This window comes from Mobula birostris, chromosome 11, assembly GCF_030028105.1.
Source record: "Mobula birostris isolate sMobBir1 chromosome 11, sMobBir1.hap1, whole genome shotgun sequence".
Lineage (NCBI taxonomy): Eukaryota > Metazoa > Chordata > Chondrichthyes > Myliobatiformes > Myliobatidae > Mobula > Mobula birostris.
In genome coordinates, this window is record NC_092380.1 from 32,420,183 (window position 1) to 32,447,362 (window position 27,180).

Below are 27,180 nucleotides of genomic sequence, written 5' to 3' on the forward strand. Positions count from 1 at the left end.
ATGAGGAGGGAGTGAAGCAGGGGGAGTAATGACGAGGCAGTGAAGGAGGGGGAGTGATGAGGGAGTGAAGGAGGGAGAGTGATGATGAGGGAGTAGAGGGGGAGAAATGAGGGAGTGAAGGGGAGAAATGAGGAGGGAGTAAAGAAGGAGGTGGAGTGATGATGAGGGAGTGAAGGAGGAGAAATGAGGAGGGAGTAAAGGAGGGGGAGTGATGAGGGAGTGAAGAAGGGGGAGTAATGAGGAGGGAGTAAAGAAGGAGGGGGAGTGATGATGAGGGAGTGGAGGAGGGGGAGTAATGAGGAAGGAGTGAAGGAGGGGAGAAATGAGGAGGGAGCGAAGGAGGGGGAGTGATGATGAGGGAGTGAAGGAGGGGAGTAATGAGGGAGTAAAGAAGGAGGGGGAGTGATGATGAGGGAGTGAAGGAGGAGGGGGAGTAATGAGGAGGGAGTAAAGGAGGGGGAGTGATGATGAGGGAGTGAAGGAGGGGGAGTGATGATGAGGGCGTGAAGGAGGAGGGGGAGTAAGGAGGAGGGAGTAAAGAAGGAGGGGGAGTAATGAGGAGGGAGTAAAGAAGGAGGGGGAGTGATGATGAGGGAGTGAAGGAGGGGAGTAATGAGGAGGGAGTAAAGAAGGAGGGGCAGTGATGAGGAGGGAGAATAGTTGCTGGTGAGCCCACAGAATACTGTGGGAAGTTCTGGTTGTCCAGCTGTGAGAAATTGGGATTAAGCCAGAGAGGGTGCAGGAAAGATTTACCAGGACATTCCTGGGATTGGGGCTTGAGTTATCAGGAGAGACTGGACAGGCTGGTACTTTGCCCTGTAGTGAAGGAGACTGAGGGATGACCTGACAAAGGTTTATAAAACAACGAGAGGTGTAAATAAGGTGGGTGGAGATGACCTTTCTCCCCAAGGAGAGTGGAGTCTAAGATGAGAGGGCACATGTTTAAGGTGAGAGGGGAAAGGTTTAAAGGGGCAGGTTGCCACACAGAAGACAATGAGGATATGAAGTGAGCTGCCAGAGGAAGTGGGAGCTACAATTAAAAGGCACTTGGACAAGTACACAGATAGGAAAGATTTAGAGGGATATGGGCCAAACGTGGGCAGGTGGACTGGCTTGTGGGGTCAGTAGGGGTCTCCTGGGGAGAAAGTGGGGAGCTAGTAATGATGCAATAATTGAGACCCCCTCAATTTCTCTAGGAGAGTCGGGTCTTGGGAAATCCACACTCATCGATAGTCTCTTTCTGACAAACCTCTACAAGGAACGAATCATCCCAAGTGCCGAAGGTGAGACCCTTGCTTAAGTTCTGTGCCCTAACTGGCTCACCTCCCCCCTTCCTTCTGACCTCAGGAATGTGTGGCAGGTTGGTGCAAAGGTATTTGACCCTGGGAGTGTGTGATGGGACGGTGTGGAGGGAGCGTCACTCTGTGTCTGACCCCGGGAGTGTGTGATGGGACAGTGTGGAGGGAGATTCACTCTGTATCTGACCCCGGGAGTGTGTGTGGTGGGACAAAGTGGAGGGAAATTCACTCTGTATCTGACCTCAGAAGAATGTGATGGGACGGTGCAGAAGGAGCTTCACACTGTGTTTGGCCATGGGAGTATGTGATTGAGAGGTGCGGAGGGAGCTTCACTCAGTATCAGACCCTGGGAGCATGTGATGGGACGGTGTGGAGGGAGCCTTACTCTGTGTCTGACCCCGGGAGTGTGTGATGGGGAAGTGTGAAAAGAACTTCACTCAGTAGCCTACCCCAGGAGAGTGTGGGATCATTCTGTGCCTGTAATTCACAGAGAGGATCACAAAAACCTTGGAGATTACGAAGCATGGTGTGGACATCGAGGAGTGCGGGGTGAGAGTCAAACTGACAGTGGTGGACACTCCGGGTTTTGGAGATGCTGTTGACAATTCCGAATGGTGAGCAGAGTGGCCAAAGTCCCAGTGATCCTCATTTCTCATAGCCCCAATCCTTCCCCTCACCCATGACATTGGGGAGAAGGGGTCCCAACTCTTGTAAATCTCCCACCCGATGGAGGCCTGAGTCACTACTCTGTTTACACGTGACCACTTTCGGGGAACCTTCTGCCTGTACTCCAAAGTCTCTCTGTTGTACAACACTGCCCACATCCTTGAGATTCCCCCAAGTCTATTCTATCTATGCCTCAACCAGGTCTTCCCTTCCCTACAGAAAACAACTCAAGTTTGTCCAACCTCTCCTCTATAGCTCACGTCCTCTCTCCAGGCAGCATCCCGGTGAACCCTCTCCAATGCCTCCACACCCACTTCCTGTAATGGGGCAACCAGAACAGAATACACTACTCCTGATGCAGTCCAGCCAGAGTTTTTATAAAGCCATCTCTTGAATTCAGAGTCTCAACTTGCTGTGTGCCTTCTTTATCAGCCTGTCAACCCATGCAGCAACTTTCAGAGTGCTGTGAACTTGGAACTCAAGATCCCTCTGTACATCAACACTGTTAACAATCCTGCCGTTAACTTGTGTCCTGCCCCTTTACATTTGATTTCCCAGACACCTTCTACTTGTCCAGGTTAAACTCCATCTGCCATTTCTCTGCCAGTATCTGCAATTAATTTTTATTCCACCATATCTTTTGGCAATCTACCCTGTCCACAACCTTGCAAATTGCACAAAGGATACGGAGAGTCTGCAGGGAGATATAGATAGGTTAAGTGAGTGAGCAAGTGTCTGGCAAGTGGAGTACAATGCTGGTAAATGTGAGGTCATCCAGTTTGGAAGTGAAAATAGAAGATCAGCTGATTATTTAAATGGTAAAAGACTGCAGCAATGTTGTTGTGCAGTGGGATTTGGGAGTGTTTCGGCATGAATCGCAAAAGGTTAGTTTGCAGGTGCTGCAGGTTATCAAGGAGGCAAATGGAACATTGGGCTTCATTGCCAAAGGGATTGAATTTAAGAGCAGGGAGGTTATGCTGCAACTGTACAGGGTACTCATAAGGCTGCATATTAAGTACTGCATGCATTTCTGGTCTCCTTACTTAAGGAAAGATATACTCGATTTCAAGGCCGTGCAGAGGTTGACAGGGTTGATTCCAGAAATGGGGGGGGGGGGGGGGCGGGGTTTAGCCTATGGAGAGATTGTGTTGCCTGCAACTATACGCACTGGAATTTATAAGAATATTGGGAGGGGGAGGTTCTTATAGAAACATAAAATTCTCAAAGAGAAAGATAGAGGCAGAAAAGTTGTTTCCATTGCTCAGTGAGATTAGGGGGCATAGCCTCAAGATTTGAGGGGAATAGATTTAGAATGGACCGGAGAAGGAAGTGCTTTTCCCAGAGAGTACTGAATCTGTAGAATTCATAACCCAGGGAAGCAGTAGAGGCTAACTCATTAAATATATTCAAGGCACAGATATATTTGTGCATGATAGGGGAATTAAGGTTATGGGGAAAAAGCAGGTAAGTGGAGCTGAGTCTATGGCCAGTTCGTCCCAGTGCCCGAGAGAGTGTCAGTAAGCTGCCTCAATGACTACTGTCCAGTGGACTGACCTCAACAATAATATTAAGTACTTTAAGTGGCTGGTTATGGATTGCATTAAATTCTATCTTCCTGCTGCATTGGACCCTTTCTAATTTGCTTATCATTCAAATCGGTCCAGTGATGTCATAGCCTCTGCACTACACTCTGCCATGTCCCAGCTGGAAAATGGTGCCTCATACGCCAGGATGTTGTTCATTTGCTTCAGCTCAGCACTTATATGATCATCCCTCAGAAGCTGGTGGGTAAATTGTCCTATTTGGGTCTCAACACCTCTCTCTGTAACTGGACCCTGGACTTCTTCACAGAGAGGTCGCAGTCAGTCCACGTTGGCAGAAGCATCTCCAGCTGCGTTCTGCTGAGCACCGGTGCTCCCCAGGGCTGCGTGCTCAGTCCGCCGCTGACACCTGACAGTACTGCCAGATCCAGTTCAAACCGAATCATCAAGCTCGCTGATGACACCACAGTGGTTGCCCTCATCAACAACAATAAGGCGGCATACAGCGAGGAAAGAGAGCCACTGGTAGAATGTGCAAGCACAACATGGACAAGACCAAAGAGGTGATTGTGGACTTCAGGAAGGTGCGGGCAAACCACTCCTTACTGTACAAACACAGCTCCTCTGTGGAGGGAGTTAGAAGCACCAAGTTTCTGGGAATGCATATACTGGACAATCTCACCTGGTCCCTCAACGCCATCTCATTGTTCAGGAAAGCACAGTAGCATCTCCATTTCCTGAGGAGATTGAGAGGAATGAGGCCCCCATTCTAACAAATTCTTATAGGAGCAACATCGACAGTCCTGACCAGATGCATCACCACCTGGTATGGGAACTGCAAGGCATCTGACTGCACGTCCCTACAGAGGATTGTGAGGACTACTGAGAGGATCACTGGGGCCTCTCTTCCACCCATCACAGATTTTTAGCCAGAGCGCTACACATGCAGGGTCCTTCATGTTGTCAGTTATCTCCCCACCCATCTGCCCAACAACCTCTTTGACCCCCTACCATCAGACAGGAGGTAACGTAGCATTAGAAGCAGAACTGTTCGGATGGGAAACAGCTTCTTGTCCCAGACCCTGAGATCACTGCACCCCCACCCCCATCCAGGTCTCACTACATCTGAAGTACCAGTAGGGTTTTACTGATTTCCTTTTTAACTTTTATTGGATATGCACCTTTATTATTAGTTAGTGGTATTATTGTGTTGTGTGAGTTACATGTACTACACTGCGCACCCTGGTCCAGAGTTTTGTTTGGAGGTATACAAGTGTACAGACAAATGACAATAAAGTGAACTTGAACTTGAGATCAGACATGAATTTATTGACTGGTGGAGTACTCCCAACGGGCCAGGTGACCATTCCTACTCCTGTTTCTCACAGAACGTAGAACAGTGCAGGCCCTTTGGCCCACAATGGTGAGTCAACCTTTTAACCTAAGATCACCCTAACACTCCCCTCCCACATGACCCCACCCCCCATTTTCTATCATTCATGTACCTATCTAAAAGTCTCTTAAATTCCCTAGTGTACCTGCCTCTACCACCTCCTCTCTCTCACCACTCTCTGTAAAAACCTCTGACATGCCCCCTAAACTTCCCTCCAATCGTTTTAAAATTATACCCTGTTGTATTAGCCAATTCCACCCTGGGGAAAACTCTGGCTGTCCACTCTATCTATGTCTTTTATCATCATGTATACCTCTAACATTTCTTCACTCCAAAGAGAAAAGACCTGGCTTGCTCAACCTATCCTGATAAGACATAGGTTATCCTAGTCCAGTGAGCAAGCTGGTAAATCTCCTCTGCACCCTCTCTAAAGCTTCCACATCCATCCTATAACGAGGCAATCAGAACTAAACACAATACTGCAAGTGTAATCTAACCAGTTTTACCTCAGTGATCTCACAGCTCTTGAATCAATCCCTAACTAATGAGGGCCAACACACCATATGCCTTCTTAACCACCCTATCAATTTGTGTGGCAGATTTGAAGGATCTTTGGACATGATCCCCAAGTTCCCTCAGCCCCTCCACTCTGTTAATTCTGCCATTAACCCTGTTTTCTGCCTTCAAGTTCAACCTTCCAAAGTAAATTACTTCAAATGTTCCTGGATTGAACTCCAGCTGCCATTTCTCAGCCCAGCTCTGCATCATGTCAATGTCCCATTGTAACATATGGTAACCTTGCACATTATCCACAGCACCATCACCAATCTTCCTGTCATCTGCAAACTTATTAATGCACCCTTCCACTTCCTCATCTAAGTCACTTACATAAAATACAAAGAACAGAGGTCCCAGAACAAATTCCTGTGGAACACCACTATTCACTGATGTCTAGCCAGAACATACTCCAACTACAAACACTCTCTGTCTTCTATGAACAAGCCACACAGCCAAGTTTTCCTGGATCCCGTGCCTCCTGACTACGCTCCATGTTCTTACTACTGCCCTTGATTCTCTCTCCCAGCTGGAAGCCAATCGTTGAATACATTGACGAACAGTTTGAGCATTACTTCAGGGATGAGAGTGGCCTTAATCGCAAGAACATCCAGGACAACCGGGTGCACTGTCTCCTGTACTTCCTCTCTCCCCTGGCTCACGGGTGAGTCACACAGGATGGGGGCGGGGGGGGGGGTTCCAGGAGAGGGTGCACTGAGATGAGGACAGCAAGGCACCTTCCCTGCTTTCTTTGGAGGGAGGGAAGGTTTGGAGGTGGTGAGGAAGGGGAATGCAGAGGTGGACATCCCCCTCAATGGGGGCAAGGCCAACTCTACCCTGGGAAGAAACCAATCCTTCAATGCCAACTCAGTGGGGCAAGATCCAACTCTACCCTGGGAAGAGAGGGGATGGGAGGAGAGGGCAGGTTGGGGAAGGAGGGAAGAAAGAGGGAATGAGGGACATCTCCACCCAGGGCAGAACCTGGCCCTCGAAGGACCAGGGGAAGGTTTCACCACAGGGTTTGGTAAGAGAGGTGGGGCATTGGGTGGGTGATGGTAGAGTCTTGCCTTCACCTAATGATCTCCTGCCCCATTACCAGGCTGAGGCCACTGGACGTGGAGTTCATGAAGGCGGTTCATGAGAAGGTCAACGTGGTTCCTGTCATCGCCAAAGCCGACACCCTCACCCCCTCAGAAGTGCAGAGGGCCAAGCTGAAGGTGAGGGCGGAGGAGCCACACCTCAGAGGGCCTGGAGAAAAGAGGTGCGGCTAGATGGGTCCTCTTACGTTGGGGACACCAAGTGGGCCTTCTGCAAGAATAAGGTGCATCCAGGGGAGCAGAGAAGGGGAGAGAGGGAAACCGGGAATCAGCTTATTATGATCACAAACTCTGTTCTAAATGGCGTCCATGCAGGTCAGTGTATCGAAGTAGTGCAATAACAGAATATGGAATAATGTGTCACATTTACAGAGAAACTGCAGTGCAGGTAGACAGTAAGGGCCACAAGGTAGGTGTGAGGGTGAAATCCATCTTATCCTACCAAGGGACTGTTCAGTAATTTAATAGTGGGGTAGAAGCTGTGGTGGGACATGCTTACAGGCATTTTTTATCTTATGCCAGGTGGGAGGGGGAGAAGAGAGAATGTCTGGGGTAGGGGGGTCTTTGATTATGCTGGCTGCTTTACTGAGACAGTGGGAACTGTAGAAGTCCATGGAAAGGAGGCTAATTTCTGTAATGTGCAGAGCTGTGTCCACAACTCTGCGGTTTCTTGCAGTCATGTACCACGCAGTTACCATCCCAGCGCAAAGTTCATCCAGATAAAGTTATTTCTATTAGAGCAGGAGTTCCCAAGTTTTTTATGCCATGGACCCCGGGTTGGGAACTCCTGTATTAGACCATCAAGTCTGCTCTACCATTTGATCACAATTGATTTTTTTCCCTCTCAACACCATTCTCCTGCTTGGTCTCCCTGTGACACACTGACAGATCAAGAACCTATCAATCTTCGCTTTAAAAATACTCAAAATATTTGGACTCCATGGTCGTCTGTGGCAATGAATTCCACAGATTCACCACCCTCTGGATAAAGAAACTCCTCCTCTCTGTTCTAAATGGACGCCCATTCTGAGGCTGGTCTGAGACTCTCCCCGCCATAGGAAACATTCTCTCCATGTCCACTCTGGCTAGGCCTTTCAATATTGAATAGGTTTCAATGAGACACCCCCTCATTCTTCAAAACTCCGAGTACAGGCCCAGAGCCATCAAACGCTCCTCATATGTTAACCCTTTCATTCGTAAAATATTCTTGTGAACTTCCACTGGACCCTCTCCAATGTCAACACATCATTTATAGTCAATAGGTGCAGGAGTAGGCCGTTCGAGCCAGTGCTGCCATTCACTGTGATCATGGCTGATCACCCACAATCAGTACCCTTTTCCTGCCTTCTCCCCATATCCCTTCACTCCGTTATCTTTAAGCGCTCTATCTAACTCTTTTTTTAAAGAATCCAGAGAATTGGCCTCCACTGCCTTCTGAGGCAGAGCATTCCACAGAACCACAACCCTCTGTGTGAAAAAGTTTTTCCTCAACTCCGTTCTAAATTGTCTACCCCTTATTCTCAAACTGTGGCCTCTGGTTCTGGACTCCCCCAACATCGGGAACATGTTTCCTGCCTCCAGCGTATCCAATCCCTTAATAATCTTATATGTTTCAATCAGATCCCCTCTCCTCCTTCTAAATTCCAGTGTATACAAGCCCAGTCGCTCCAATCTTTCCACATATGACAGTCCCGCCTTCCCAGGAATTAACCTCGTGAACCTACGCTGCATTCCTCAATAGCAAGAATGTCCTTCCTCAAATTTGGAGACCAAAACTGCACACAATTTCTTTCACAAAGGACCCTAAAATGCTCACAACACTCCAAATATGGCTTTATAAAGCCTCAGCATTTTATCGTTGCTCTCTAAATAAATGCCAACTTTGAATTTGTCTTCCTCGCCACCGACTCAACCTGCACTGGGACTCCCCAAGTCCCTTTGCATCTCTGACTTCTGAAACCACTTCTGTTACGTGTTGGGCAGAGCAAGATCTACATCTGATTAAATGTGTTTTTTCCCGAGTCCTGTTTCTAACCTTGTGGGAGCGATGGACGAACCGAGCCCGCCGAGGACACGCGCATGCGCACTCGAAAGCCCGCGCCCAATAGAGACCGCCAATCGATTCACCACGTGATCGATCGGCCGCATGCGCATTCGAAAGCCCGCGTCCAACAGAGACCTCACGCTCGAAGGCGGCCCAATCGAATCACCGCGTGATCGATCGTCCGCATGCGCACTGGCCTCATTCTCGCAATGGGTCTGATACGCTTTAACTCCCCGTTTAGAAAATAGTCTAATTTATAATAGTATGATTGTAATCTAAAATAGGATAAAGATTCAATTCCCAATTTTCCTTGCGTACCGGGATCTTAGTGGTCTTCTTAAAGCAGGGGGAAGTTAAAAATATCCGCAAACACCCCGCCAGCAACTGATTTGAGGGGCAGAGGTTAATGTTGTGATATCAAGTCACTAGGCTCTCCATCTGCTTCCTGTACTCTGACTCATGGTTACCTGAGAGAGCCCGTCTTGTCTGTATGGGCGAGGGTCGGAGGATCTGTGATTGTCCCAGGAGATGGGGTAGGGAGGGTCATTCGAGGGAGGAGCACCTTGCTTCCCACACTTACCAGCGACCTCTCCCCTCCTTCCGTAGATCCGGCAGGAAATCGAAGAGCAGGCGATTCACGTCTACCAGTTCCCCGAGTGTGACTCGGACGAGGAGGAAGATTTCAAACAACAATATAACGAGCTCATGGTGAGGTACAGGGAGGGAGGGGTGGGGGCAAGGGGAGGAGGGAGGGCACAGGCGGGGAGGCAGGAGATGGGCAGCGATGGAGGGAGCTCCCTAATCCAGGATAAGTAGGAATGGGGGGAGTGCTAGTTCTCAGAGTGTTCGGGACGGCTGAACAGACCCTGCGCATCCCTGAGTTCCTCTCTGTTCCCCTCCCCCCGCACAGAACAGTATCCCCTTTGCCGTCGTCGGGAGTAACACGGTGGTGGAGAGCGAGGGCAAACAAGTCAGAGGCCGACTCTACCCCTGGGGTGTCGTGGACGGTGAGTCGGACGGTCCGGGAGAGAGTGGGGGAGTGGAGATGGATATGGATATGGATCAGAGGCCGGCGATTGGTGAGGTTTGGATCCTGAGCCTCTGATTGGTCAGGACTGGAGCCCGGAATCTGTGATTGGTCTGGTCTGAGTTCCTGGACCAGGTGATTGGCCAGGTTTCTCTTCTAAGCACCTGGCATTTTTCAAGCCAATATCCTGGACACGTGATTGGTCATCAGTGGGTTCCGGAGCCCCATGACTGGCCAAGACTGGCTTCCCAGCCTCAGGGGATTGGCTCGGGGTGGGGGAGTGGAGAGTGGGAGGAAAGGTAGTAAGTGGGAGCAGAATGAGAAGGGGAGGAAAAGAGAAGAGGAAGTGGAGGAAAGGGGTAGAGGGAGAGTAGAGGGAAGGGTGGAGGAGGTGGGAGGAAAGAGTAGAGGGAGAGGGTAGGGGAAGGGAAAGAGCAAAGTTGGTGGAAGGGGGGAAGTGGGGAGGGAGGGGGCTTGGGGAAGGAAGAGGAGAAAGGACGGGTGGAGGTTTGAGAGGAAAGCAAGAGTGATGGGTTTGAAGGAGTAGGGTGCTGGGGAAACATGGGGACAGGGAAGGAGGAGCTGGGTGTAGGGGGGGATGTTGAAGGGAACAGGGTGGGGAGTTACTGGGATGATTCTTGCTCTCAACATTAACCCCCGCCGATCTCTATTCTCAGTGGAGAACCCGGGACACTGTGACTTTGGGAAGCTGAGGAAGGTGCTGATTCAGACCCACATGCAGGACCTGAAGGAGGTGACACAGGACGTTCATTACGAGAACTACCGGGCCCGCTGTATCCAGACCATGGGAAGCACAGCAGGCCGCGAGCGCAGTCGCAAGTACGTGCACTGACTCCCTCACCTCTGGCCCACCCTCCGACTCATTCCTAACCCTCCCCCACATTCTCCCCTCCAAAAATTCTTCCTCCCCTTCCCCCATCTCCCACACCCCCTTCCACTCCTCATCCTTTAACCATCCCCGTCTCTCCCTTCCTCCCCCCTCCCCATCCCACCCACCTCCTCCTTCCCCCGACCCTTCCCTCTCCCTCCTCAATTCCTCTCTTGGCAGTTCCTTATCTCTTCCAACTCCCATCCTTCATTAGATTATGAGAACACTCAGACCTCTTTTATTGTCATTTAGAAATGCATACATGCATTAAGAAATGATACAATGTTCCTCCAGAGTGATATCACAGAAAACAGGACAAACCAAAGACTAACACTGACAGAACCACATAATTATAACATATAGTTACAGCAGTGCAAAGCAATACCATAATTTGATGAAGAACAAACCATGGGCACGGCTATAAAAAGGTCTCAAAGTCCCGAGTTGATCAACTCCCGAGTCCCCGATAGCAGGCAGCAAAAGGGAGAAACTCCCTGCCATAAACCTCCAAGGCACCGTCAACTGCCGATGCCTTGGAAGCAGCCGACACCAAGTCCATCCATCCAAAAACTTCGAGCCTCCGACCAGCCCCTCTGATACAGCCTCCTGAGAGCCATCCTCTGCCGAGCGCCTTTGACCGTGCCCTGGCCGCCAAAACAAGCAAAGCCGAGGATTCGGGGCCTTCTGCACCGGATATTCTAGTTACCACACAGTAGCAGCGGCAGCAAAGCAGGTATTTCAGAAGTTTCTCCAGATGTTCCTCCGTACTCTCACATCTGTCTCCATCAAATCAGAATTGTGCACGGTCCCCTACTTGACAGATTACAGATATCATTCACCAGAGAGGCCGCGTGCGCTGCATCGTCATCTCCTTCTCCTCCAACTCCCATCCTTCATCTCCCTCCCATTCCTCATTTCCGAAAACCACTTCCTTCATCTCCTCCACCCATCTCCCTTTACTCCCTCCCTCTCAATTCTGCACCTTCCCACTCCCTCCCTCTCCTTCCTGAGTTCCCTGGCTCTCCATTACGTAATAAAGAAATTTAAAAAAGCTTTGCTTTAAAACAGTTAAATTTTATTGTAAAAACAAGAGATTCTGCAGATGCTGGAAATCCAGAGGAACACCCACAAAATGCTGGAGGAGCTCAGCAGGTCAGTCAGTGTACAGATCTCCCCCCCGAGAGACACCGGTCAGTGTACAGATCTCCCCCCGAGAGACACCGGTCAGTGTACAGATCTCCCCCCCGAGAGACACCGGTCAGTGTACAGATCTCCCCCCCGAGAGACACCGGTCAGTGTACAGATCTCCCACTGAGAGACACCGGTCAGTGTACAGATCTCCCCCCCGAGAGACACCGGTCAGTGTACAGATCTCCCCCTGAGAGACACCGGTCAGAGTACAGATCTCCCCCCCGAGAGACACCGGTCGGTGTACAGATCTCCCCCCCGAGAGACACCGGTCAGTGTACAGATCTCCCCCTGAGAGACACCGGTCAGAGTACAGATCTCCCCCCCGAGAGACACCGGTCAGTGTACAGATCTCCCCCCCGAGAGACACCGGTCAGTGTACAGATCTCCCACTGAGAGACACCGGTCAGAGTACAGATCTCCCCCTGAGAGACACCGGTCAGTGTACAGATCCCCCCCTGAGAGACACCGGTCAGTGTACAGATCTCCCTGAGAGACACCGGTCAGTGTACAGATCTCCCACTGAGAGACACCGGTCAGTGTACAGATCTCCCACTGAGTGACACCGGTCAGTGTACAGATCTCCCCCTGAGAGACACCGGTCAGTGTACAGATCTCCCACTGAGAGACACCGGTCAGTGTACAGATCTCCCCCTGAGAGACACCGGTCAGTGTACAGATCTCCCCCTGAGAGACACCGGTCAGTGTACAGATCTCCCCCTGAGAGACACCGGTCAGTGTACAGATCTCCCACTGAGAGACACCGGTCAGTGTACAGATCTCCCACCGAGAGACACCGGTCAGTGTACAGATCTCCCCCTGAGAGACACCGGTCAGTGTACAGATCTCCCCCTGAGAGAAACCGGTCAGAGTACAGATCTCCCCCCGAGAGACACCGGTCAGTGTACAGATCTCCCCCCCGAGAGACACCGGTCACTGTACAGATCTCCCACTGAGAGACACCGGTCAGTGTACAGATCTCCCCCTGAGAGACACCGGTCAGTGTACAGATCTCCCACAGAGAGACACCGGTCAGTGTACAGATCTCCCACCGAGAGACACCGGTCAGTGTACAGATCTCCCCCCGAGAGACACCGGTCAGTGTACAGATCTCCCACTGAGAGACACCGGTCAGTGTACAGATCTCCCACTGAGAGACACCGGTCAGTGTACAGATCTCCCCCTGAGAGACACCGGTCAGTGTACAGATCTCCCCCTGAGAGACACCGGTCAGTGTACAGATCTCCCCCTGAGAGACACCGGTCAGTGTACAGATCTCCCCCTGAGAGACACCGGTCAGTGTACAGATCTCCCCCTGAGAGACACCGGTCAGTGTACAGATCTCCCACCGAGAGACACCGGTCAGTGTACAGATCTCCCACCGAGAGACACCGGTCAGTGTACAGATCTCCCACCGAGAGACACCGGTCAGTGTACAGATCTCCCCCTGAGAGACACCGGTCAGTGTACAGATCTCCCCCTGAGAGAAACCGGTCAGAGTGCAGATCTCCCCCCGAGAGACACCGGTCAGTGTACAGATCTCCCCCCCGAGAGACACCGGTCACTGTACAGATCTCCCACTGAGAGACACTGGTCAGTGTACAGATCTCCCCCTGAGAGACACCGGTCAGTGTACAGATCTCCCACAGAGAGACACCGGTCAGTGTACAGATCTCCCACCGAGAGACACCGGTCAGTGTACAGATCTCCCCCCGAGAGACACCGGTCAGTGTACAGATCTCCCACTGAGAGACACCGGTCAGTGTACAGATCTCCCCCCGAGAGACACCGGTCAGTGTACAGATCTCCCCCCGAGAGACACCGGTCAGTGTACAGATCTCCCCCCGAGAGACACCGGTCAGTGTACAGATCTCCCCCCGAGAGACACCGGTCAGTGTACAGATCTCCCCCCGAGAGACACCGGTCAGTGTACAGATCTCCCCCCGAGAGACACCGGTCAGTGTACAGATCTCCCCCCCGAGAGACACCGGTCAGTGTACAGATCTCCCCCCGAGAGACACCGGTCAGTGTACAGATCTCCCCCCGAGAGACACCGGTCAGTGTACAGATCTCCCCCCGAGAGACACCGGTCAGTGTACAGATCTCCCCCCGAGAGACACCGGTCAGTGTACAGATCTCCCCCCGAGAGACACCGGTCAGTGTACAGATCTCCCACTGAGAGACACCGGTCAGTGTACAGATCCCCCACTGAGAGACACCGGTCAGTGTACAGATCTCCCCCTGAGAGACACCGGTCAGTGTACAGATCTCCCCTTGAGAGACACCGGTCAGTGTACAGATCTCCCCCTGAGAGACACCGGTCAGTGTACAGATCTCTCCCTGAGAGACACCGGTCAGTGTACAGATCTCCCACTGAGAGACACCGGTCAGTGTACAGATCTCCCCCTGAGAGACACCGGTCAGTGTACAGATCTCCCCCTTAGAGAGAGGGACTGAGAGACACCGGTCAGTGTACAGATCTCCCCCTGAGAGAGAGAGAGACACCGGTCAGTGTACAGATCTCCCCCTGAGAGAGAGAGACACCGGTCAGTGTACAGATCTCTCCCTGAGAGAGAGGGATTGAGAGACACCGGTCAGTGTACAGATCTCCCCCTGAGAGAGAGTGACTGAGAGACACCGGTCAGTGTACAGATCTCTCCCTGAGAGAGAGTGACTGAGAGACACCAGTCAGTGTACAGATCTCCCCCTGAGAGAGAGGGACTGAGAGACACCAGTCAGTGTACAGATCTCCCCCTGAGAGAGAGTGACTGAGAGACACCGGTCAGTGTACAGATCTCTCCCTGAGAGAGAGTGACTGAGAGACACCGGTCAGTGTACAGATCTCTCCCTGAGAGAGAGAGACACCGGTCAGTGTACAGATATCTCCCTGAGAGAGAGATACCGGTCAGTGTACAGATCTCTCCCTGAGAGAGAGAGACACCGGTCAGTGTACAGATCTCCGACTGAGAGACACCGGTCAGTGTACAGATCTCCCCCCGAGAGACACCGGTCAGTGTACAGATCTCCCCCCCGAGAGACACCGGTCAGTGTACAGATCTCTCCCTGAGAGACACCGGTCAGTGTACAGATCTCCCACTGAGAGACACCGGTCAGTGTACAGATCTCCCCCTGAGAGACACCGGTCAGTGTACAGATCTCCCACTGAGAGACACCGGTCAGTGAACAGATCTCCCACTGAGTGACACCGGTCAGTGTACAGATCTCCCCCCCGAGAGACACCGGTCAGTGTACAGATCTCCCCCCCGAGAGACACCGGTCACTGTACAGATCTCCCACTGAGAGACACTGGTCAGTGTACAGATCTCCCCCTGAGAGACACCGGTCAGTGTACAGATCTCCCACAGAGAGACACCGGTCAGTGTACAGATCTCCCCCTGAGAGACACCGGTCAGTGTACAGATCTCCCCCTGAGAGACACCGGTCAGTGAACAGATCTCCCACTGAGTGACACCGGTCAGTGTACAGATCTCCCCCTGAGAGACACCGGTCAGTGTACAGATCTCCCACTGAGAGACACCGGTCAGTGTACAGATCTCCCCCTGAGAGACACCGGTCAGTGTACAGATCTCCCCCTGAGAGACACCGGTCAGTGTACAGATCTCCCCCTGAGAGACACCGGTCAGTGTACAGATCTCCCACCGAGAGACACCGGTCAGTGTACAGATCTCCCACCGAGAGACACCGGTCAGTGTACAGATCTCCCCCTGAGAGACACCGGTCAGTGTACAGATCTCCCCCCGAGAGAAACCGGTCAGAGTACAGATCTCCCCCCGAGAGACACCGGTCACTGTACAGATCTCCCACTGAGAGACACCGGTCAGTGTACAGATCTCCCCCTGAGAGACACCGGTCAGTGTACAGATCTCCCACAGAGAGACACCGGTCAGTGTACAGATCTCCCACCGAGAGACACCGGTCAGTGTACAGATCTCCCACCGAGAGACACCGGTCAGTGTACAGATCTCCCCCCGAGAGACACCGGTCAGTGTACATATCTCCCACTGAGAGACACCGGTCAGTGTACACATCTCCCACTGAGAGACACCGGTCAGTGTACAGATCTCCCCCTGAGAGACACCGGTCAGTGTACAGATCTCCCCCTGAGAGACACTGGTCAGTGTACAGATCTCCCCCTGAGAGACACCGGTCAGTGTACAGATCTCCCCTGAGAGACACCGGTCAGTGTACAGATCTCCCCCTGAGAGACACCGGTCAGTGTACAGATCTCCCACCGAGAGACACCGGTCAGTGTACAGATCTCCCACCGAGAGACACCGGTCAGTGTACAGATCTCCCCCTGAGAGACACCGGTCAGTGTACAGATCTCCCCCTGAGAGAAACCGGTCAGAGTACAGATCTCCCCCCGAGAGACACCGGTCAGTGTACAGATCTCCCCCCCGAGAGACACCGGTCACTGTACAGATCTCCCACTGAGAGACACTGGTCAGTGTACAGATCTCCCCCTGAGAGACACCGGTCAGTGTACAGATCTCCCACAGAGAGACACCGGTCAGTGTACAGATCTCCCACCGAGAGACACCGGTCAGTGTACAGATCTCCCACCGAGAGACACCGGTCAGTGTACAGATCTCCCACGGAGAGACACCGGTCAGTGTACAGATCTCCCCCGAGAGACACCGGTCAGTGTACAGATCTCCCCCCGAGAGACACCGGTCAGTGTACAGATCTCCCCCGAGAGACACCGGTCAGTGTACAGATCTCCCCCGAGAGACACCGGTCAGTGTACAGATCTCCCCCCGAGAGACACCGGTCAGTGTACAGATCTCCCCCCGAGAGACACCGGTCAGTGTACAGATCTCCCCCCGAGAGACACCGGTCAGTGTACAGATCTCCCCCCGAGAGACACCGGTCAGTGTACAGATCTCCCCCCGAGAGACACCGGTCAGTGTACAGATCTCCCCCCGAGAGACACCGGTCAGTGTACAGATCTCCCCCCGAGAGACACCGGTCAGTGTACAGATCTCCCCCCGAGAGACACCGGTCAGTGTACAGATCTCCCCCCGAGAGACACCGGTCAGTGTACAGATCTCCCACTGAGAGACACCGGTCAGTGTACAGATCCCCCACTGAGAGACACCGGTCAGTGTACAGATCTCCCCCTGAGAGACACCGGTCAGTGTACAGATCTCCCCTTGAGAGACACCGGTCAGTGTACAGATCTCCCCCTGAGAGACACCGGTCAGTGTACAGATCTCTCCCTGAGAGACACCGGTCAGTGTACAGATCTCCCACTGAGAGACACCGGTCAGTGTACAGATCTCCCCCTGAGAGACACCGGTCAGTGTACAGATCTCCCCCTGAGAGAGAGGGACTGAGAGACACCGGTCAGTGTACAGATCTCCCCCTGAGAGAGAGAGACACCGGTCAGTGTACAGATCTCCCCCTGAGAGAGAGGGACTGAGAGACACCAGTCAGCGTACAGATCTCCCACTGAGAGAGAGTGACTGAGAGACACCGGTCAGTGTACAGATTTCCCCCTGAGAGAGAGGGATTGAGAGACACCGGTCAGTGTACAGATCTCCCCCTGAGAGAGAGAGACACCGGTCAGTGTACAGATCTCTCCCTGAGAGAGAGGGATTGAGAGACACCGGTCAGTGTACAGATCTCCCCCTGAGAGAGAGTGACTGAGAGACACCGGTCAGTGTACAGATCTCTCCCTGAGAGAGAGTGACTGAGAGACACCAGTCAGTGTACAGATCTCCCCCTGAGAGAGAGGGACTGAGAGACACCAGTCAGTGTACAGATCTCCCCCTGAGAGAGAGTGACTGAGAGACACCGGTCAGTGTACAGATCTCTCCCTGAGAGAGAGTGACTGAGAGACACCGGTCAGTGTACAGATCTCTCCCTGAGAGAGAGAGACACCGGTCAGTGTACAGATATCTCCCTGAGAGAGAGATACCGGTCAGTGTACAGATCTCTCCCTGAGAGAGAGAGACACCGGTCAGTGTACAGATCCCCCTCTGAGAGACACCGGTCAGTGTACAGATCTCCCACTGAGAGACACCGGTCAGTGTACAGATCTCCCACTGAGAGACACCGGTCAGTGTACAGATCTCCCTGAGAGACACCGGTCAGTGTACAGATCTCCACTGAGAGACACCGGTCAGTGTACAGATCTCCCACTGAGAGACACCGGTCAGTGTACAGATCTCTCCCTGAGAGACACCGGTCAGTGTACAGATCTCCCCCTGAGAGACACCGGTCAGTGTACAGATCTCTCCCTGAGAGAGAGAGACACCGGTCAGTGTACAGATCTCTCCCTGAGAGAGAGAGACACCGGTCAGTGTACAGATCTCTCCCTGAGAGAGAGAGACACCGGTCAGTGTACAGATCTCTCCCTGAGAGAGAGTGACTGAGAGACACCGGTCAGTCTACAGATCTCTCCCTGAGAGAGCGAGACACCGGTCAGTGTACAGATCTCTCCCTGAGAGAGAGTGACTGAGAGACACTGGTCAATGTAGAGATAATTGTGAGTGAATTTCAGGAATTATCCAATTCTGATGTTGTGTTATTCTCCCCACAGCAAAATATCCCGACAGAGTATGTCGGATCTCTCAATCTCGATGTTACCCGTGTCTGAGACAGAGAAACTGATACGGCAGAAGGAAGAGGAGGTGAGTGAGCATTATTGGATGGAGACAGCAAGAGACCATAAGACTATAAAAGATGAGAACAGAATTAGGCCATTCAGCCTATCGAGTACACTCCGCCATTTCGTCACAGCTGATCTACTTCCCTCTCAAACCCATTCTCCTGCCTTCTCCCCAAAGTCTTTGACACCCTGACTAATCAAGAACCTATCATCCTCCGCCTTAAATATCTGGTCTCCACAGCTGCCTGTGGTAACAAAGTCCACGGTTTCTCCACCCTCTGGATAAAGAAATTCCTCCTCACTTCTGTTCTAAATGAATGTCCCTCCATTCTGAGGCTGTGTCCTCTGGTCCTAGACTCCCCATCTGTAGGAAACATCCTCTCCACATTAAATCCACTCTATCTTGTCCAGGGGTTTCCAACCTGCGGCCCATGGACTGTTGGATCCATGGCATTAAAGAGTTTGGGAACCTCTGACCAGGCCTTTCAATATTCTGTAGCTTTAAATGAGATTCCCCCCCCCCCCCATTCTTCTAAATTCGCGTGAATACAAGCACAGATCCATCAAACGCTCCTTATTTCATTCTCATGAACCTCCTTTGAACCCCCTCCAAGTCCAACACTGACCTTCTCAGATAAGGGACCCAAAACTTCTCTCGATACTCCAAGTCAGGCCTCACCAGTGCCTTTTAAAGCCTCAGCATTACATCCTTGCTTTTATATTCTAGTCCTCTCGAAATGCATGCTAACGTCACAGTTGTCTTCCTCACCAACGTCTCAACATGCAAATTAACCCTTAGGGAATCCTGCACGAGTTCCTTTGCACCTTGGATGTTTGAATTTCCTGCCTGTTTAGAAAATAGTGTACACTTTTATTTTCTGTCAAAGTGTACGACCATACACCTGCCAACACAATAGTCCATCTGCCATTTCTTTGCCCGTTCCCTTCCTCAACACTACCTGTCACTCCACCCTTCTTCATGCTTACTTTGGCCTATTTTTTCATGTTGCCTCCAGGTAGCCTGATCCCATCCTTAATCAACTCCAGTATCTTCCCAACCTCTGAGGCCAGACGAACTGGCCTATAATTCCCTTTCTTCTCACTTCCTCTCTTCTGGAAGAGTGGAGTCACATTGCAGATTTCAGCTTCTGCAGAACCATGCCAGAATCTAGTGATTCATTCAGAACCATCTGATCCAAGTGATTATTCCACCTTCAGACCTTTCAGTTTCCCAAGAACCTTCTCCCTGGTAATGGCAACTTCACTCACTGCAGCCCCCTGACACTCCCGAACTTCCACCATACTGCTAGTGTCTTCCACAGTGAAGGTGGATGCAAAATACTTATCCAGTGTGTCTGCCATTTCCTCATCCTCTATTACTAACTCTCTGGCATCATTTTCCACATCTACTCTTTCCTCTCTTTTACTCTTTATGTATCTGAAAAAAACTTTTGGTATCCTCTGACAGTATTGGTTAGCTGAACATTGTAACATTGCCCTTTTGCCAACGTGTTTTCTATCCCCCATTGTAATTTGTAGCCCACATCCTGGCTACTGATGTCTGTAACTCCCATCAGGGTCTTCTTACTCATGCAGTTTCTCAACCCTACCAACAAGGGTTCTACACCTGATCCTCTTCCTCAGGATTTTTCATCTTTAACCAGCGGAGCCACTCCACCACCTCCTGTCCTTTCAATACAATGTGTATCCTTGGATGTCCAGCTCCTGACCATGACCCTCTTTCAGCCACGACTCAGTGATGTCCACACCTTACCTGCCAATCTCTAAAGCTGCTACAAGATCACCCACTTTATTCCATATTCTGCCTGCATTCAGACATTACCATCTTCAGTTCTGTATTCATCAGCCTTTCACGTCACACTGCAATTTATCCCAGTGACTGCAATTTTGCCCTCTCATCTGCCTGTCCTTCCTGACAGTCTCACTACTGTATCTGCTTGTAAACCAACTGCACCATCCTCAGCCCCGTCACTCCAGTGCCCACCCCCTTGCCAAATTAGTTTAGCCCCTCCCAAACAACTCTAGCAAACATACCCGCAAGGACACTGGTCCCCCATGGGTTCACGTGTAACCCATCGCTTTCGTACAAGTCATACCTTCCCCAGAAGAGATCCCAATGATCCAGATATCTGAACCCCTGCCCCCTGCACCAGTTCCTCAGCCATGCATGCAGCTGCCAAATCATCCCGTTCTTACCCTCACGGCCACATCAGAGGCAGCAATCCAGAGATTACTACCCTGGAGATGCTGCTTTCCAGTTTCTACTTAGCTGCCTAAATTCTCTGTACAGGACCTCCACCCTTTTCCTACCAATATGTGCTGACGTCTGGCTGGAGGGCAGGGGGGTGTGGTGGAGTGGATGAAAAAGGGGGAGCGGGGTGGAAGAGGGAAGGAGGATAGAGACTGGACAATGAGATGGGGAGAGAGAGAGAGATGGGAAGTGACGATTGGGGGAAGAGGCAGTGACAGAAATGGGATGCTCATATAGTGCTACAAGGGACATCAGGAGAACGGGTGAAGGGAGGGCTGAATAAATCCCACCCAATCTCTTCTACCCACCCTTTGCCTCCAGCTCCCCCTCCCGACGTGTGCAAACCCAACCTCACCTCTTTCCCACTACCTCCCTCCGTCTGAGCTTCAAGCTCACCAGCTCTCCCTCCCTCTCACTCTTTCTCCGAGTCTCCGTGATCACTAGATCTTCCTCTGTGCTCACTAGCTCTCCCCCCCCCCCCCCCCCCGGGGTCTCTGTACTCACCAGCTGCCCCCTGCCCCGGGTCTCTGTACTCACCAGCTCTCTCCCTCCGAGTCTCCGTGATCACTAGATCTTCCTCTGTGCTCACTAGCTCTCCCCCTCCCTCGCTCTGAGTCTGTACTCACCAGCTCTCCCCCCCCACCCCGGGTCTCTGTACTCACCAGCTCTCCCCCCCACCCCCCAGGTCTCTGTACTCACCAGCTCTCTCCCTCCCTCTCACTCTTTCTCCGAGTCTCCGTGATCACTAGATCTTCCTCTGTGCACACTGGCTCTCCCCCTCCCTCGCTCTGAGTCTGTACTCACCAGCTCCCCACCCCCCTGCCCAGGTCTCTGTACTCACCAGCTCTCTCCCTCCCTCTCTCTGCAGCTCCGTCAGATGCAGGAGATGCTTCAGAAGATTCAGCAGCAGATGCAACAGAATCAGGGGGAGCAGTCAGACACACTGTGAGGATCCAGACCCCTCCAAACCTCACCATCCCTCCTACTGTGACGGTCCGACTGCCCCCCTCCACCTCATACTGTGAGGGGCCGGCTGCCCCCAACACATCATCCCTCCCACCCATCTCCCCTCACCATTCCAGTCAGACACACTACGAGGGTCTGACTTCCCCCCCCCCACACACCTCACCATCTCTCACCCATTTCCCCTCACCATCCACAGTCAGACACTCTGAGGGTCCGGACCCCTCCCCCCCAACACAGTCCTTCCCACTACTCATTTCCACCCGTCCCATGGTCAGAACAGAGGTTCTGGCTCCCCCCACCGTCCCTCCCCATCTCCCCTACAATTACAGTCAGACATAGGGTGTGGCTGTCCACACCATCCAACAATGACCCCTCTCCCCCAGCGTCCTGTGTCACTGATTGTATCCCCACTGATGTTAATCCAGCTCCCTCACACCGTCCCTCAGTGACCCCTCTCCCCCAGGGCCCTGTGTCACTGACTGTATCCCCACTGACGTTAATCCAGCTCCCTCACACCATCCCTCAGTGACCCCTCTCCCCCAGGGCCCTGTGTCACCGACTGTATCCCCACTGATGTTAATCCAGCTCCTTCACACCGTCCCTCAGTGACCCCTCTCCCCCAGCATCCTGTGTCACTGACTGAATCCCCACTGACGTTAATCCAGCTCCCTCAGTGACCCCTCTCCCCCAGTGCCCTGTGTCACTGACTGTATCCCCACTGACGTTAATCCAGCTCCCTCAGACTGTCCCTCAGTGACCCCTCTCCCCCAGCGTCCTGTGTCACTGACTGTATCCCCACTGACGTTAATCCAGCTCCCTCAGACCGTCCCTCAGTGACCCCTCTCCCCCAGTGCCCTGTGTCACTGACTGTATCCCCACTGACGTTAATCCAGATTCTTAAACTTTCATTATTGAAAATTACTCAGGACAATGTGTATTTTGTATTGAATTATTGTTTAATAAAAAATAGCATTTCTGACAGCAAAATGTTCTGAATTTGTACAACACTAAATTATGAAAGTACAATCAGTCTCTCTTCCATCAGCTCTCTCAGGAGGAGCTGTCTGAAAACGTGAAGCGATCTCCCCCCGTGAGACACCGGTCAGGTAGATATCCCAGAGAGACAGCCACTGAGAGACACCAGTCAGTGCACAGATCTCCCCTGAGAGACAACAGTCATGTACAGATCTCTCTCTGGGAGAGAGAGGGTCTGAGAGACACCGGCAGTGTACAGATCTCCCCCTGAGAGAGAAGGGACTGAGAGACACCGGTCAGTGTACAGATCTCCCTCTGAGAGAGAGGGACTGAGAGACACCGGTCAGTGTACAGATCTCCCTCTGAGAGAGAGGGTCTGAGAGACACCGGCAGTGTACAGATCTCCCCCTGAGAGAGAAGGGACTGAGAGACACCGGTCAGTGTACAGATCTCCCTCTGAGAGAGAGGGACTGAGAGACACCGGTCAGTGTACAGATCTCCCCCTGAGAGAGAGGGACTGAGAGACACAGGTCAGTGTACAGATCTCCCCCTGAGAGAGAGGGACTGAGAGACACCGGTCAGTGTACAGATCTCCCCCTGAGAGAGAGGAACAGAGAGACACCGGTCAGTGTACAGATCTCCCCCTGAGAGAGGGACTGAGAGACACTGGTCAGTGTATACATCTCCCCCTGAGAGAGAGGGACTGAGAGACACCAGTCAGTGTACAGATCTCCCTCTGAGAGAGAGGGACTGAGAGACACTGGTCAGTGTACAGATCTCCCCCTGAGAGAGAGGGACTGAGAGACACCGGTCAGTGTACAGATCTCCCCCTGAGAGAGAGGGACTGAGAGACACCGGTTAGTGTACAGATCTCCCCCTGAGAGAGGGACTGAGAGACACCAGTCAGTGTACAGATCTCCCCCTGAGAGAGACGAACTGAGAGACACTGGTCAGTGTACAGATCTCCCTCTGAGAGAGAGGAACTGAGAGACACCGGTCAGTGTACAGATCTCCCTCTGAGAAAGAGGATCTGAGAGACACCGGTCAGTGTACTGATCCCCCCCCCCAAGAGAGAGGCACTGAGAGACACCGGTCAGTGTACAGATCTCCCTCTGAGAGAGAGGGACTGAGAGACACCGGTCAGTGTACTGATCTCCCCCTGAGAGAGAGGGGTTGAGGGACACCGGTCAGTGTACTGATCTCCCCCTGAGAGAGAGGGGTTGAGGGACACCGGTCAGTGTACTGATCTCCCTCTGAGAGAGAGGCACTGAGAGACACCGGTCAGTGTACAGATCTCCCTCTGAGAGAGAGGGTCTGAGAGACACCGGTCAGTGTACTGATCCCCCCCCCCCCAAGAGAGAGGCACTGAGAGACACCGGTCAGTGTACAGATCTCCCTCTGAGAGAGAGGGACTGAGAGACACCGGTCAGTGTACTGATCTCCCCCTGAGAGAGAGGGGTTGAGGGACACCGGTCAGTGTACTGATCTCCCCCTGAGAGAGAGGGGTTGAGGGACACCGGTCAGTGTAGTGATCTCCCCCTGAGAGAGAGGGGTTGAGGGACACTCCTCTCTTCTGCTCTCCGCTCCCCTAGCTACTATACTCTGTGTACTTGCGGGCAGAACCCCGGACAAGGACGGCGGGATACTTTAGTCGGTTCAGCTCCAGTTTCTCCAGGACAGCCTTTGGAAGGTCCACGCCACACTTGTCCGACAGCTCGACCAGGTACAGCAGCACATCACTGAGCTCGTGTCGGAGAGCTGTCCGTTCTGAGTCGGTCCAGCCTGGGAGCCCCTCAGCGACCTCGCCTCGCCACTGGCTGTGGGTTTGGGGAAAGAGTATGTTGTGAATAAATTTGAGAATATGAAAAATCAACATCCCAGTGTCACAGTAAGGTTCATGCTCAGTGGCCAAGTCAGCGTCTGTTGGGGCAGGACAGTTGATGTTTTGGGTCAAGACCCACTTCCCACTCTCTGGAGTCTATTACTCAAGGTCCCTGTGTCTGCCTCTCCCACCAAAACCATGGACAGCTTTGACCCCACTGTTATAAAACTATTTAATGGTCCCACAGTATGACAAGATGGACCTTCCACCCCACATCTCCCTCATCCTGGCCCTTGTATCTTCTCGTCTGCATGCACTTTACTCTAACTGTAACACTGTTTTCCCCTGTCCTAGCTTGATGCACTGAAGTGATGAAATATTCTGTATGATCCTCACTCTGCCCTGCAGGACTTGATAAGTACACGGTGTCCTGAAAGTGGCATTACAGAGATGAAGGCGTGTGGCCTGCCGGCCTTCGCCCATCAGGGCACTGAGTCATGAGTAACGTTGCAAGTTGTACAAGACACCAGGGGGCTTCGATTGGAGTATTGTGTTCAGTTTCTGGTTTAATGGTATTAAACTGGAAAGAGTGCCGAGATTTACGAGGATGTTGCCGGGACTCAAGGGACTGAGTTAATGGAAATACGTTGTGCAAGTTGGGACTTTATTCCTTGGCGTGTGGGGAGACTGCGGATGACCTTATTGTGGTGTATAAAATCATGAGTGGTGTAGGTAGATCGGGTGAATGCACACAGCCTTTTCCCCAAGGTTGTGGAATCAAGAACCAGAGGGCACAGGTTTAAGTGGAGAAGGGAGAAATTTAATGGGAACCCGAGGGGCAATTTTTTCACCTCGAGGGTGGTCCGCATATGGAATGAGCTGCCAGAGGAAGTGGCTGAGTCAGATACATTAACAACATTTAAAATTATGGAGGAAGGGGATGAGGGGTTGGCAGACAGACTCACTTACAAAAGCTCGGCCAGTTCGCCCACTTCACCCACCAGTGCGAGCAGCAGGTTCCGCGGCTGATGGAATTGATCCCAATCCCTCTCATCGGTAAACTGTGCCTGTAGCTTTCGGCTGGGGGGCGGTGGGAAAGGGAGAAAATGTGGGAGGAGGTGGAGGAGGAGAGGTCGATAATGTGGTTGGGGGAGGGGAGAGACGGGTGAAAGGGGGAGGGGGAAATGGTGACACGGTAAGTGTGCAGCACAGCAGCACCTGAACTCTCTCCCAACTTTCCCCTTCACCACCACCCAGTAACTCTCACATTTCCTCCAGGCTGGGTGCATCACTGAACCGGCGCGTCTCCTGCCGCGGAACCGGACCCTGCACGCCGGACGCTTCAGCATCCTTCGTATCCGCCATCTCCCGCTCCACTGGTCGCAGTCCCGCCCCGCCTCCGACTCCGCCTCCTCCAATCCGGCTTCTGATTGGTTAAAGTTTGAGTTGGTGTGAATGGCCACCTGGGCACCCAATCGGTACTGCCCTCTGCCGTCACCAGTTAGCCAATCACCACCTCAGTCTAACATATGACCAATCGAGTACGCTGGCCATTCATGTTTTTAGAAAGTACCGTCCGCATTCATAGGCCAATCAGAGCAGCTGCAGCTGTCTCTAATTCGTCTTCAGACTCTCAATGCCGCAGGGGCGGGGAAGGAAAAGGATCTGGGGGCCGGGTCTAGAGTGGTTGGACTGGAAGCTGGCTGTGTTTTGCTTGATGTGTGAGTGTGTTTTGGAACCTGTTGAGGGAAAGAGAGTGAGGAAGGAACGGAAATTGCTGGGAGGGGGTCGTGTGGGTCCGGTAATGGCGGACAAGATAAGAGGTGGGGTTGAGGGAAAGAAAGTGGAGAAGGAGAGGGATAGAGACTTGGGACCAGAGGTAGGTAGCTGGGGAGAGGTGGATTATTGTGAAGGGAGAAATAAAGGGAATGAGGAGGTAGTGAGGGGTCGGATGAATAAAAACCAAGACAAAGGGAATAAAAGAATAAGAAATGATAGTGGAGAAAGCTCTGAAAGTGAGGAAGATGAACAAGCTCAGAGAGGAGGTGTTGTCATAATTAGGTTTAATGAGAAGGCTCATATGAAGAAAATTAACCCGTTTGTGCTAACAACAACTCTGACAAATAGGGTAGGGGAAATAGTATTTGCAAAAGTCCTTAATGATGGCAACCTATTGGTAAGATGTGCGAATGAGGAACAACTTGAGAAAGCACTCAAGCTAAAAGAGATAGGAAAATGCAAGGTGGAATACACTGGGAGGGTGGGAGCACAAAACAGTGGTTGTAAAGAAGTGATCACGGGGATACCAATGAGTATAAATATGGAGGAGATAAAGAGGAATATCAAAGGAGGGAAAGTAATGAATGTTCAAAGACTGAAAACAACAAAGAAGGAAGAGAAAAAGGAAAGTGAAACAGTATTGATTGAATTTGAAGAAGAAAGAGTGCCAAGGAAGGTGTTCCTGGGTTTCATGAGTTACCCAGTAAGGGTGTATGTGCCAAAGCCACTGAGGTGCTATAATTGTCAAAGGTTTGGACACGTGGCTAAAAACTGTAAAAGGCAGAGGAGATGTGCTAGATGTGGGGGTGATCATGAATATGGAAAGTGCGGAACAGGAGTTCAACCAAAATGCTGCAATTGTGGAGGAGCTCATAATGTTGCATATAGTGGGTGTGCGGTTGTGAGACGGGAGACTAAAATTCAAGAAATAAGAGTGAAAAGAAAGATCACTTATGCAGAAGCTGTAAGAATGTCAAGAGAACAGAATAATGTTCCTAATGAACAGGGAGCAATAGGGATACGAGAGATGCAAC

The 27,180-nt window shown here is 51.9% G+C and overlaps 2 protein-coding genes across 2 annotated transcripts in view; one reads left to right on the forward strand and one right to left on the reverse strand.

The window, feature by feature from the left end:
* LOC140204997 (septin-4-like) overlaps nucleotides 1-21,816 on the forward strand; it is a 25,150-nt gene extending 3,334 nt beyond the window's left edge. Inside the window, exons 3-11 of the mRNA XM_072272044.1 lie at nucleotides 1,197-1,283; nucleotides 1,789-1,912; nucleotides 5,983-6,117; nucleotides 6,553-6,670; nucleotides 9,201-9,302; nucleotides 9,505-9,601; nucleotides 10,299-10,461; nucleotides 18,264-18,354; nucleotides 21,473-21,816. Coding sequence (XP_072128145.1) covers nucleotides 1,197-1,283; nucleotides 1,789-1,912; nucleotides 5,983-6,117; nucleotides 6,553-6,670; nucleotides 9,201-9,302; nucleotides 9,505-9,601; nucleotides 10,299-10,461; nucleotides 18,264-18,354; nucleotides 21,473-21,553 — 998 coding nt within the window. The 3' untranslated portion in view covers nucleotides 21,554-21,816. The remainder of the gene's footprint in view (nucleotides 1-1,196; nucleotides 1,284-1,788; nucleotides 1,913-5,982; nucleotides 6,118-6,552; nucleotides 6,671-9,200; nucleotides 9,303-9,504; nucleotides 9,602-10,298; nucleotides 10,462-18,263; nucleotides 18,355-21,472) is intronic.
* A 700-nt stretch (nucleotides 21,817-22,516) lies between these two features.
* Nucleotides 22,517-25,766, reverse strand: dctpp1 (dCTP pyrophosphatase 1). Its single transcript, XM_072272045.1, has 3 exons — nucleotides 25,635-25,766; nucleotides 25,337-25,447; nucleotides 22,517-24,362 (listed from the first exon to the last, which is right to left on the reverse strand). Exons 1-3 carry the CDS (start codon nucleotides 25,730-25,732, stop codon nucleotides 24,134-24,136), a joined length of 438 nt encoding a protein of 145 aa, XP_072128146.1. The 5' UTR covers nucleotides 25,733-25,766; the 3' UTR covers nucleotides 22,517-24,133.
* Between the last annotated feature and the right edge of the window lie 1,414 nt (nucleotides 25,767-27,180).

Bases quoted from the DNA above. Each gene is read 5' to 3' on its own strand.
- dctpp1 (XM_072272045.1), bottom strand. From the start codon at position 25,732: ATGGCGGATACGAAGGATGCTGAAGCGTCCGGCGTGCAGGGTCCGGTT. The intron at 25,448-25,634 runs GTGAGAGTTACT...ACCGCCCCCCAG, and splicing joins GCACCCAGCCTGGAGGAAAT to CCGAAAGCTACAGGCACAGT. The intron at 24,363-25,336 runs GTAAGTGAGTCT...CCAAACCCACAG, and splicing joins GGCGAACTGGCCGAGCTTTT to CCAGTGGCGAGGCGAGGTCG.